This window comes from Acomys minous (assembly GCF_964271855.1).
Source record: "Acomys minous genome assembly, chromosome: 11".
Classification (NCBI taxonomy): domain Eukaryota; kingdom Metazoa; phylum Chordata; class Mammalia; order Rodentia; family Muridae; genus Acomys; species Acomys minous.
In genome coordinates, this window is record NC_140492.1 from 13,105,727 (window position 1) to 13,119,675 (window position 13,949).

At 42.6% G+C, this 13,949-nt stretch overlaps 1 protein-coding gene across 6 annotated transcripts in view; it reads left to right on the forward strand.

Moving 5' to 3' along the window:
- The window catches only part of APP (amyloid beta precursor protein), a 216,219-nt gene that overhangs the window by 160,110 nt on the left and 42,160 nt on the right, over positions 1-13,949 (forward strand). For all 6 annotated transcript variants that reach the window (XM_084802345.1, XM_084802346.1, XM_084802347.1 and 3 more), the window contains 2 exons: positions 3,458-3,586; positions 5,138-5,237. In XM_084802345.1, coding sequence (XP_084658471.1) covers positions 3,458-3,586; positions 5,138-5,237 — 229 coding nt within the window. The remainder of the gene's footprint in view (positions 1-3,457; positions 3,587-5,137; positions 5,238-13,949) is intronic.

Consider the following 13,949-nt stretch of genomic DNA (forward strand, 5'->3'; position numbering starts at 1 on the left):
ATATCACAAAAGCCTAACTTGTAACTAATACCGTGAATCACTTTCCAGTAATCTTCTAATGAGATTGACGGAGGACAGTTCTCCCTCCTGCCTCAGACCTTTAGCATAGTATAGCCTCCTGCCAAGCGCCTAGGACCATAAATGAGATTCAGTAATCTAAATCCAAATCTTCTCAGCACACAGGCATAACCCTAGCCATGGCTTTAATCTTTGTCTGGAAATGTTAAGTGGAAGATTTCAGGTATAAGCCATAAGTTTTAAATAGCTTTTATTTCACTACATTGTTATTGTTGTAATAGGTAGTGTTGGGATTTACTGAGTAATTTCATAAAGTAGCCTTCATCATAGGCATGTATATGTAGTACCAAACTCAGTCTATGTAGGATCTGTCCCTGTCCCTGAGTGTAACAAACCAGAAATTCAGATGAGAACTCCCAGAACACAGTCCATCCCATTACAGCTTTGTCAAACCTGTCTGTGGCTTGATAGAAATCTAGCATATTATTTTCTAGGGCCTGCTTACACACTGGCTGGGATACAGAGCTATGGAGGTAGACAGCTCTTTTCTGAACACTGAGTGGAGTGACCATGCCACATGGACCAATGTGAACCATACATCACTTCGGCCCAATTGATGCTTTCTCATGCCGTGTGTGTGTGTGTGTGTGTGTGTGTGTGTGTGTGTGTGTGTGTTAGAGAGAAAACTCTTCCCATGCCCTAGTCTAGGATGCAGACTTGATGGGGAACCGCACACATACAAAGCATGTCACCTAGCCGAGTAGGTAGCTCAGTCGATTAGAATGTGCTGCTACTTAAGTGTGTCAAACAATGTCTTCAAAATTAATAAATGTTGAGGCATTAATGATTAGGGGAAGAAAGAAGAGTTGGATGTGAGAACCATGCAAAGACACAAATCTCTTGAGTCCTCAGACAGACCAAGCATTAACATCCAAACAGTCAACTAACAAACCTTTTAGCCCTCACTTTCTCCCTCTTCTTCTCTCCCTCTGTCCTCCCTCTCCCTGAAAGACATTGCCTTCTGAGTTGCAAAGATGTAAAAGTTGAGCTTTTAACATTTACTTTTTAAATGAATATCAGCATTAATAAAAGGGGATATATGCCACCTATGCTGAGAGCGGAAGACGGGAGTGTGCAGATATTGGCTATAAGAAATGGCCTTCTTCTATTCTCTCCAAGATACTTTAGCTTAATGCAGAAGACCAAGGCCAGTCTGGAGCGTCTGGTACGGTTGCCTTTTGGTGACAGTTCTTTCAAGACAAAGTACCTTAAAGAGTCATTTTTAGGTGGCTAGCCCCTGGGGCCAGATGAATAAAAAACCATGATGAAAGCAAGTCTTACATTAGAAATTGAAGTGGTTTTTTTTTCCTATTCGAGCTCATAAAAGAAAAAGAAAGTGCATTCTCTTCAAAATAATCTCTTCCTAAAGACAGAAATGGAATAGACAACTTAAAGTGCATTAAGAGTCATCAGACAGATGCATCATAGGGAACATGCAGTTAGTGTGACCCTTCTGTCTTCAACCTTGAAAGTGTACATAACTTAACAAGAAGCCAGCATCAGGTTATATAGTGCCCTGGATGTACAGCCCTGCTGATAAAACAGCTCTCAGAGTCAGCAGCAGGCAGCCTTTAATGTCTCACTTAAACCTCTCTCCTTTTGAATGTGTGCTTTATAGGTTTAGCTTATCAGTTATGCCAGTAGATCTAAAATACGAAAGCACATCCTCTGTGCCATAAATTCAGCTGCATGCCACTGTGCAAATGGAACTTGTAATGATGCTATACTCAGACCTGTGTTTAAAGCTAGGGCGTCAGTCTGTTCCAGGGCTACAGATTTCTTGTAGAATACATAAGCTAAGGGGATGAGAGCAGTTTGGTTTGCTTGTGCGTGTGGTTTGGTTTGTGCTTTCAAACGCAGGAGCATCGCTCCTGGCAGGCATGCTGCGAGGCCAGAGCACCAATTCTGGGTCAGGCACCATGGATGGGAGCTGCTGATACAAAGAAACAGTGAGACCTGAACTAGGCCTGTGGCTCTCAGGCTGGAGGGGCATCTAGCATAAATAATGGAGTGCACCAAGAACAGCAACTGAGTTTTATGTAGTACCTTATGGTCACAGAGAGAAAGGCACCAAATCCCACCCAGAATTGCCAGGAGAATGCTGCAAAGTTAACAGAAATGAAGAGACACCAAATATATAGTATAGCGAAAGCATTGTAATCTGTTCTCCTATTTACCATATATATACACTCATATATGCACACATATACATATCACATACATTCAAACATATATACATACATGCATACATATATACTTACATACCACACATAGTTTCTGGTAATAAATTCTATACCATCCAACTTATTTTTCAAGGTATCCAAGACACATTATTTAACAACTGTGCTTATCTAAACATTCCAAGTCTATTCCTGACAGGAACTTTAATAGCTCTGAGATGTTTTCTTTTGTCTGAATGAAGAATGTATTTCCTTGCAAATCGTCATCTGAAATCATAGGTCAGGATACCAATAGAGGTAGAATGCTGGAGCCAAAGGAAAAGGGGGGGGAAGGTTTTCAAACCCTGTCTCTGAAAAACAAAAAACAAAAATCAAAAAAGTTTTTCATCCAGGCATGGTGGCACACACCTTTAATCCCAGCACTTGGGAGGCAGTGGCAGTCAGATCACTATGAGTTCGAGGCCAGCTTGGTCTACAAAGTTAGTCCAGGACAGCCAGGGCTACACAGAGAGACCCTATTTAGAAAAACAATAACAACAAAAAACAAAGACAAAAAAATTTTTCATGTAAAACTGGAATAAAATGAAGCATAGAACCAATTAGAATTTAAAAAAAAATACAAGACAGAAGCACTTAAGAAGAAATTTAATTGTTGCTGAAAGTATTAGAATCTGATGGCTTAAAAAGAACCTAATTACATTTCAAAGTAAAATAACTTCAGTTTAACGATGGCATTTGTTCTGGGGAAGGAATCACGTATTCCTCACTCTGTGGTTGAGTAGTCATTAAATTGCTTATTATTTTGTTATTGTGGTTATTGCACTACTGTGGGTCACTAATGAAGGGATTATTTGTGAAGCATTAATTCTGGTCTTGGGGCTGTGCACATACATAGCAACGTAATGCTGTGGACTGGCCGTGAATATCTCAGTGGGAAAATATCTTACTGAAAGCTGGGAAACCTAGTGTTTATTCCCCTTCTCCAGCAGAAAGTTCTTGTTTAGTGCTGATTTAGGACAGTGTCGCAAACGCGGAAAGTGCCATGTGCTTTATAAAAAGGAAGAATGCTTTATAAGAGGGAACATTAGCCAGATGCTCACTTGCAGTGCGCACATCACTCGACCCCTGGACTGAATGCCAGTGGAGGAAGTAATGATTGTACAAGCCTGAAACTTTTCTTATGGTTTCTCCCCCCACAGCCTCATCACGTGTTCAATATGCTGAAGAAGTATGTCCGTGCGGAGCAGAAAGACAGACAGCATACCCTAAAGCATTTTGAACATGTGCGCATGGTGGACCCCAAGAAAGCTGCTCAGATCCGATCCCAGGTAAGCTCTGAGTGTGGGAGCCTCCCGCAGCCTGCACCGTCCACAGCTGTTGCTTCTTCAATGGATACGAAGATGTTTACCTGCCTTCAGAGCGCCTATGGTGGGGCTGTTGTACGGCTGTAGGAAGAGTTCTTTCAAAGCTATCCTTCACCAGGCTTAGTGGACTACAGCCGTACTCTAGACTTAACGTGTGGAGGCAGAAGGATTAATGGTTCAAGGCCAGTGGGTGACATGAGGGAAATTCTGTCTCAAGAAGGAAGGGCGCAGAGAGATGACTCAGCTGTTGAGGGGCGCAGAGAGATGACTCAGCTGTTGAGGGTGCTTGCTGTTCTTGCTGAGGACTTGAACTTAGTGCACAGCCCCCACGTTTCACCACCACCTGTAACTCTAGGTCCAGGGGGTCTGACGCCATCTTCTGGCTTCCACTGCTTCCTGCACATATATCTGGGTACATAAAAACATGCATACATATATCCATAAATAAAAATAAATTAAATCTTGTACAGAAGGGAGAGTGTTCTAGTAATGTGTGCCTTGCCATTTTATACTTTTCCCCAATAATACAGAATATAAAAATCTGAATATAAAAATATATAAGTATATATGTTTATATAAAATATATAAAAATCTGCAGCAGCCAAAACTTTGAAAGCTAGTCATTATTCTTTTAAAGCTAGCCACCAGGACTGGAAAGTGGTTCAGTGGTTGTGGCAGCCCATGAGTCATTCTAGCACTTAGAAAGCCTAGACAGGACTTCTGGAATGAGCTGGTTAGCTAGGAGAGCCATATTAGTGAGCTCTTGGTCCAACTGAGAGACCCTGCCTCAATGAACACAGAGCAGTTGAGGAAGAATCTCAATGAATTCAAGCCTCAAGCCTCCATGAATGCACATGTGCAGCCAATAAACATGTGCAAGCATCCATACACACACATATGTACAAAAATAAATAAAAATACAGAATAAAGCCACCAAAATGGATTTCTCATTCCCAGAGGTAAAAAGCCACAGTCTACCTCCAGAAATCTAAGACTGTGAATTTCCTTTACTGGAATAAAATATCTGTATAAAATATCTAGTCAAATTGAAATATTCCTATGTATTAGAAAATTTGCAAAGATATTTATATAGCAAACAGGGTGTTTGGGAAGCATCATTATTATGGATTTGGTGACAGATGTGGCCTTTGAAATAGACTATGGCAGCTGGGTGTGGTAGTACACGCCTTTAATCCCAGCACTCAGGAGGCAGAGGTAGGAGAATCACTGTGAGTTCAAGGCCAGCCTGGTCTACAAAATGAGTCCAGGACAGCCAGGGCTACACAGACAAACCCTGTCTCAAAACAAACAAACTACCCAAAAGAAATCAGCTATTGCAAGCATGCAGGCTCCTAGTAAGTTTAAGGGTGAGAGAATAAGAAGATACAAAGAAGAGAAGGCCCCTTCCATTTAGTGTTCCAGCCATGCTGGTCAGCTCTGTTGGTGGGAAGGGGGTAATTCGTCACTATTTCCTCCACAGAGATTTGTTTACCTGTTGTTGTCACCATCCAACAGGTTATGACACACCTCCGTGTGATCTACGAGCGCATGAACCAGTCTCTGTCCCTGCTCTACAATGTCCCTGCTGTGGCTGAGGAGATTCAAGATGAAGTTGGTAAGTGATCTGTCCTTCTGATGGCGTGCATGACAAATCAGGAGTGAGAGTTTTCTGCATCCGGTTACCCATGCCCATGTGCCCACAAGCTGAAAAGTACATCATTTTGTGAGTTGGTGTGTGTGTGTGTGTGTGTGTATGTGTGTGTGTGTGTGTTTAGGGGGAGGTTGCACATGTGTGTGAGTCAACGTGAAAATGCTTTAATGCACACGAGGACCAGAGGAAGACATCATGCATTCTGCTCCGTCGCTCTGAGCTTCATTCCCTTGAGACTGACTCTTACTGGACCTAGAGTTCGGATGATGGCCAGCAAGCCCCAGTGATCTTCCTGTTTCTGCTCCTTAACAGTGCTAGGATTATAGGGCACGTGTGCTTTACGTAGATGCTGAGGATTTAAGCCCAGCCCCTCTTGCTTACACAGCAGGCACTCTCACCGTTCTTCAGCTAACTCTCAGTGCCTATGGGACTAAAAAGGTAACCTGGTGTAGAAAAGATCTTGTAGCCGTGAAACAGACGTTATACTCTGGTTTATCCAGTCTTGTCGGTAGGCATCTATTATGCTTTACTACTTTAAGAACAGTAGAGATTTTTAGTGTGGTCTGTATATTGAGAGTTCACATTTCTTATGAGTTTTTTTTTTTACTCTATTATGTTTCTTGTGACTGCATTTTTCCAATTATATTTGGAAGACGGAAATCAATATTTTACAAGAAGCCAGGAGCTGGGCACAGGAGTGCACATCTGTAGTTATGGCACTTCAGAGGCTGAAACAGGGGGATTTCTTCAAGTTCACAACCAGCTGGTGCTGCATAGTGAATTGAAGGCCAGTCTAGGATACGCAGGGAGAGCTGCCTCAAGGAAAGATAAAATAAAATATATGTAAAGGAAGAAAGCCCTCCAAAAGGGACACAAATTCAGAAATGACTCATGATCTCACTGAATTGAAATTAAAATATCTAGGGGTGTGTATGTGTGTGTGTGTGTGTGTGTGTGTGTGTGTTAAGCGACTGTTCCTTGTTGTTAGCTGAAGCTTTTGTCCTGCATTGAGGTAGCATTACCAATATCAAACTATAGCAGCTATATAGAGCTATATAAGCCAATATAAAGGACTGGGCAGGGCATGACCTACTACTCGTAAGCCCACTAATTATGGTTGTCCCTTTCTGATTCTAACTTGGTCTTAATGGAACTTCTAGCTTGGCAAGACACTACTCTAAATGTTAGCCGCAAGGGAGCCAGGGTTGCAAAGTGCCATGGAGCGGGGCAACCCAATATACTTACAAATCAGTGACAGGTAGCTGGGCACCGGGGCGCACGCCTTTAATCCCAGCATTTGGGAGGCAGAGGCAGGAGGATCGCTATGAGTTCAAGGCCAACCTGGTCTACAAAGTGAGTTTAGGACAGTCAAGGCTACACAAGGAAACCCTGTCTCAAAAAAAAACAAAAAAACAAAAAACAAAAACAAAAACAAAACAAAACAAAGCAAAACAAAAAACAGTGACAGAAAGACAGACAATTAGAAATATTCTTTTTCTTTCTTTCTCTCTCTCTCTCTTTCTTCCTTTCAATAAAGTAAGATAAAGCTGCCACGAGGGCAGATCAGGGGCATAGTATTTAACAACTAGGGCTGAGGAGATGGGTCGGTGCTCAAGTGCCAGCTTCACATGTGGAAGGCCTGAATTAGGTCTCCAGGACCAACATTTAAAAAGAAAGAAATGCCAGGCATGAGGACATGTGCCTATAACTCTAGCAGTGGAGACAAAACCAGGTGGACCCCAGCAACTTGCTGGCCAGCGCTAGTGCCCCTGTCTCAAGCAATAAGGGGGAGAAGGCATCCCAACATCAAACATTCAGCCTTCATGTGCACGTGCACATGCGCATGCGCGCGCGCAAACACACACACACACACACACACACACACACACACTTGCTGTTTCTCTAAATATACTGGACACCCCATACTTACAGAAAATTTATCTTGAGATCTTTCATTCAGAGTCTTGGATGCTTCCGTTTTAAAATAACTGTGTGTCATGGGGAAAGATACTCGCTGTAATGAACACAGGCTCATTAGCGGCCCGTGTGCCCTTTAAGCTCCTGATGCAAAAGGTCAAGGTGAGAGTTCTTCAGGGAGAGTGCTTTGCCTTGGTTGTCCTTAGTAGGCTTCCATAGTCTCTTTCATTTGGAGGACTGTTACACAAACAGACAAATGAATAATCAACGAAACCTTCACTCAGATTGGATGCATTAGACCCACAATTGGCCCTGCATGGCATTTCACAATCCCTTGTATATTAGTCTCTTTATCTTTGCTCATACTTAATAGTTCATAATAAACCTGCACATTTTTTGGTCATTCAGTGCGAAGAAGAGCCTCACAGACTACCTCCACTGTGCTCCACTGTGCGCCTTACAGAATGTACAAATGTCTGTGGGTTTCATTCACCCACTGTTTCCCTCACTCATCAAACTTTAAGTTTGAATTGGTTCAGTACAGATAAGGAAAAAAGCTGAACTTCAAAGCCACTAGCAAAAAGGCGAGATGGGAAAGAAGACCTACAGATGCTTATTATGCCTTTTGCATAAAAGTCGGCAGCCTTAAGGCCCTTGACTAGGATCCTCTTAATACGATACCCTATGATAAGCATATACAGGGGGAGGAGGTCCCTCAGTCACAGTCATAGGGGAGGGGAGTTAGGGGGAAATGGGAGGGAGGGAGGAATGGGAGGATACATGGGATGGGATAACCATTGAGATGTAATATGAATAAATTAATAAAATATTTTTTAAAGTCCATAAGACATAATGATTTTATTAAAATGTAATATTGATTTGTTCACAATAAAGTAATAGAAAACTAAAAAAAAAAAAAAAAAAAGGAAAGAAAATACAGTCCGTGGTGCCGAGAGAGTGCAGCAGTCACTGACGGATGCTTTCTGGGTAAAAGGTTTCAGGCTGAGGAACTGCCAGTGTCTGTGTTCCTTTAGTGACACGAGTGTATCTGAATAAATCATGCTTCCAGCCTTAAATCTCTATTATGGCAAAATAGGTGAGAGTGCCTGCTGTGTGAGCAAGAGGACCCGAGCTGAAATCCTCAGCATCCATGTGAGTGAGAAGAGGCCTAGGCTACAAAGTAGTTGTGCTGTGTGGGTGGAGGTGGGAATTGGAATCAAGCTGGCAGGAAAGAATAAATAAACGAACAAACTACACTGACGAGAGCACGGGACTCACGTTGCCAGAGAATTCTGGCCCTGATCGCGTTGCCCCATCGTGCTTCCCTGAGGCAGCCCATCTGTTTCTGCTACAGCTAGCTCTAGTAACCCCCAGACCCGTAGTTGTAGCAACTTACACACGTGTGGCCTTCCGCCATCCAGCATCTTTTGTGCCTTAGAGACTCTAGATCAGTCGTTCTCAACCTTCCTAGTGCTGTGACTCTTTGATATAGTTCCTTATGTCGTGGTGACCCCCAACCATAGGAGTATCCTATTGCTACTACATAACTACAATTTTGGTACTGATGCAAATCGTAATGTATCTGATGTGTGGGATATCTGATATGCAACCCACACAGTGGTCACGACCCACAGGTTGAGAACCAGCTGTTCTAGACTCTGGAACCACAGATCTGAAATTGTCCTCTTTCCTTGGTCTCACTGGGCTACCAGTTGGATGTCCTCGCCTTTGTCTCACATTGGCCCCTTGCTCCTCTTCATAGCCTGAGTACCACATGGTCTTTCCTGCTTGAAAAGGCACATCCCTGGTGATCCAACTGAAGCCTCAGCGCTTCTACAAACTCTTACTGATTAGCATGACACGGGGAAGACAGAAGCAATGGTATGGTGACCTAATTCATGTCTGCCTATGACTCAGTGACCTGGGTATGTGATGAAAGTTCACCCCTGAAGCACTGGACCATCACATATGGAAGCAGCAGGAGGCTTGGAGGAGGCGTCAGGGCCCGCAGTCATGCTGCAACCTTTTAAGGAGCCAGTCCTACAGGTGCTGGGCATGCCCACTTTCTTCAAGGCTTTGTTGTATTTTGCACACACAGGCAGCGTATGCGAGAAGCTCAACTGTGAAGCACTCTGGCAGTATTCTCCGCTTATAACTGAAGAAACTGAACCCTAGAGAGGCCACTTAGGATAGTGAAGGGATAAAAGTCGAACTGATTTCCAGGGTCTGCCTGACTCCCACCTCTGTGTTCTCTCTCACACAATAATTTTCTTCTATTTAATCGTAGGGTGTACACATTAGGTTTAAACCTGGGAGGCCATAATCTAGCTTGTGTTAAATTGCTTGTCCCTATCCCCCCCAATGCCAACCCTGTGAGCGCTACTGCCGTCCCTGCTCTTTGACTCAGGATCTAGCAGAGAGCTTGGTGTGCTTTGTAGGCTAAATAGCTAAGTAGTCCACACTTAGCTTCTTTCTTGGCCCCTCCAATAACTCTTGCACTAAATAACTCCCTTTCTTCTGCCACAGTGTTCCCTAAAGCTGTTGTGATTGATCAAGCAAATGGAATGATGTCATAGTGGAAGGGGGAAGGCCATAGCAAGGTAAAGAATAAGCCAGACTTCCCAGATCCCCTCTCAGCACTGTATGAGGTGGTTCTGTATTGCAGCCTTGACACGGTAGCATGTGGTCACTTCACAGTTTTACACACTGTCGCCACGGTGGCTGGTTGATTAATCCTGCATCACACTCGACTTTCCCAAGAATTTCCCAGACTGCTGCTAGTTTTTTTTTTTATAAAGGCCTGGCCTTTTAGTATCTATTATTTTTAAGTCAGCTTAAATCATTATTCACAAATTCCAAAGCACACCTACTATTTAATATTTTCCTTTAAAATGTTCTGCATATAAATGATGACACTTTCTTGTCAAGAAAGATGTAAGAGATGTTTATAGAGATGAGCCATTTCCCGGTTTCTTCTAAATATTGTTAGGATTTCTTTTTAATTCAGTGATGATTGAGTCGTTGGTTTAACAGACTATAGCCATTCAGAGTTCAGGCCCGTGTGAGTCATTATTTAACCTGCAGAAGGGCAGACGCCCTTTCCCCTCCCACTGAGCTTAAGCTCACCCTTGGCTTTGCCAACTTGCCCATTTTAAGCAATTAAGATGTTTTTGTCACCTGAAATTTCCCTTAAGTCCATGCTGAATTGGTTCCGCTCTACTCTTTGTGCTGCCATTGAGAGATAGTTTTATTATTTTCCTTCAAGCTTCTTCTGATTACAGCCACCTCAAGGCCCTAAAGCCATAGCAGTACTCTGTTCAGAGACGGCTGTTCACAGAACTGCTGGAACGACCAATTTATGAGTTCAGCAGAAGGAAAGAGGAAGGCAGCACTAATTGTTTCATAGCTGTCCTTTTTTCTTTTAGCATTCAAATTAATAAAAATGTGAAATTCTATAAACTAGAAAGTTAAGCAAATCCGTGGTGAATGGAGTTGGTGTCGGTACTGAACCATGTGCCAAGGAAACAGGAAAGCCACTTTAATGAAAGAAGGCATATTTTTGTTACAAATTTGCTTTTTATTACAATTTTACTGTGGCCTGTTGATTAAAACTTCCCAGCCTCCCAGCCTCCCAGCCTCCCAGCCTCCAGAAAAGGAATGTAGTGTTTTTATTTCTGAGACAGGGTTTCCGTTGTCTTTGCCTAATACGATGGTTGGTGTGGGGCCTGTTTACAAATCCATGCTGGATTTAAAATAGAATATTTGCCACTCTTCTCAATGTGAAAAAAATAGAATAGTTAGTACTGTTTGAGAATTATTGACCAGCCTGTGGGTAAATGTCAGTCAAGACAGAATATTGGTGGAGGCTTATGCTCAAGGATATGGAGGCCAACACCAACCTGGGTACCCAGACAGACTGGGTGGGGCGGAAGTGAGGGGACCAGAGAGACAGAGACAACCAAATTGTCAGTAAACAAGAGAGAACACTATTTTATTTATTCTATTCTTACTTGACTTTTAATAACAGGAGACCGCTACCTGCATGATCCAGGCATTTGGAAACAACACACATTCGTATCGCAGACAGACAGGGGGACCATCTGCTGGCTTTATTACAGTCTCAAAGCCAGTCTGTGCTTCCCCAGCATCACTAACGCGATGTTTGATTTGTCTTTAGCTGCCATTATCTAAATGGGTATCTTTGACTCCCTCTGAGAAAGACAGTTATTTTTCCAAAATAAAACCACTAATTCCATGCATGAAAATGTCCAGTCTGGTGCAGAAATCTATACACAAGGATTGTAGCCTTCGAATGGAGAGGTAAAAAATAAGATGGTACCCCTGTTTTCTGACAGAGTAAGGTCAGCAAGGTTGAGGAGTGCCATCAGACCCTCAGGCTCCCAGCTGGTCTTTGCAAAGAGGGTAGTGAGCCCTTAGCAGATGAACTCATCTATCCTGGTAATTGTAGTTCTTTATAAACGTTTATGGGTGTAATACCATATAAGGTTACTTTTTCTGACTCTGGTATTTTAATTAAGAGATCAGCAGATTATATCTCACTAAGAAGACCTGTGGAAGTCATTGATAAGGTCATGTAAATATAGACATCTCAAACATTCCTTCTGGTACTATTTTCACACAGATTTTTCCAATGCACAATACCATTGCCCTTACCAGCAACACTCAGGAAGTGCACTGTCCAAGAAGAACAAATGCTAAGAGGCTTAGTGTTTTTATTGGTTTGGCTTTTTTTTTTAAAGCAAAACAAAACAAACAAACAAACAAAAACAAACTGGCCTCTGCCATCTATCCAGAAAGGCAAATTGTTGACACTAGAATCTATAATTCAACACTGTATTGATCTGCTTTTCTGTGTTCTGCATGGGCACTGGCAGGCGTCAGCTGAATTAAATATCACCCACATTGTGGTGACTCACCTTGGATCATATTTTTCCCCCAGGCAAAACAGATAACTTGATATTTTTTTCAAATCCCTGAACCATTTTAATTGGCTTCTTTGCATTATTATTATTGGTGCTGTTGATGTTGTTAGGCCGTGTGAGTTCTTTGTGTATTCTAGGCAGTATCTTAACAGACACAGAATTTACAGATTTTTGTCCATTCCGTAGGTATTGTTTTGTTTTGTTTTGACTTTCTTTGCAAGTATCTTTTTGACATAAGGGGGTGGGGGGTTGTTGTTTTGTTTTGTTGTTTTAATTGGAGATGAAGTCTAGCTGATTAATTCTCTGTTTCTTCACTGTTGCTTTGGTAATGTATAGAAGAAGCCACAGCCCAACCCCAGGGTCACAGATTATACCTGTGTTTTCTTTAAAAGATGCATACTATTAGCTCTTCAATTAACTAATTCAACTTGGGTTCATTTCATATGGGGTACTAGCTAGTTAAGGGATTCAGTTCATCTTTTTCACAAAGATACCCAACATCCCATCACCATGTGTTGAAAACAATATTCTTCCCAATTAAAAGACCACTGTAGCATGTGCAAATTCTGTTGACCACAGATTCATTTACCCTCAATTCCCTGCCTATTTTTACTGTCTGTCCACACTAATTTGATCACTGTAACTTTGTGGCTAAGTCTTGAAACTGGCAGGTATGAGTTCTGTTGGCAGGTTCTGTACAGTTGATTGGGTGATTGGTTGGTTGCTTGCTTGGTTGGGATTGCTTTGACCTTTGTGGGTGCTTTTTAATTTCCACTTCGGTTTTTATGTCTTTCTCGGAACCTGTTTAAGATATTGACAAATATCTGACAGGAGCAACCTAAAGAAGGGTTTATTTCAGCCCAAGGTAACTGGGTAGTCATGGAGGTGGTGGGAGCACAAAGCATCTGGCCTCACCGCCATCTGCGGTTAGGATGCAGGATAAGGCAGCTGCTGGTGCTCAATTTGCCTTGTCCTTTCTTCAGTCCAGGATTCTAGCCCCTGGGTTAGTATCGGCCACACCTATATTTAAGCTGGGTTTCCCACCTCAGTTGTCTCAGTCTAGAAGCTTCCTCATAGACCTACCCGGAAGCTTGTCTCCTAGGTCATTTTAGAGCCTATCAAGTTGGCAAAATTAATCATAACTAGAGCATAGTGGATCTCTATATAGATCAATTTGCAATGTATTGCTGTTACCACTGGTCCCCATGTTCAGTGAGTGTAAGTGTGTGGGAACACATAGTGGAATACACATGTGTGAATGCATGTGGAGGCTGAAGCTGACTTGGCCAACTCTTCCCTTTCATTCTATTTTATTTACTCTTTCCTCACTCCCCAAGTGCTGGGATGACAGGTAGGCTGCCATATCCATCCATCGTTTGCTTAAATTCTGGCAATTCAAACTCCATCCACACCTCTAGCAAGTGCTCTTTGTGCACTGAACCATCTCCCAAGACTCCTGTTACAATGTTTTTTTAATAAGGATTAATTAAACAACAGGATGCTGCCACAGTGTCCCCTGGGAGATGACACTAACACGCCCATTGGAGAAGGTGAGTATTTAGAAGTAGCAGGATTCGTGCTTCCATCTTTTATTCCGCATCTCAGTAACATCCCAGAGATTCTGTGATCTGCGTGCTGTGCTGTGCTGTGCTGGCTGTACCACTTCAGTCGTCTCTGTCTGTGTTCATGCAGTTCCTCACTTCCTTGTGCTAGGGAGCATCTCAACCAGGTGGCTGGTGCCTGAGGCAGAGTCTCCCACGCCCAGCTGCTGATTCTTACAGCGATACAGGGCGTTATTTTCTCAGCTCACCAACTC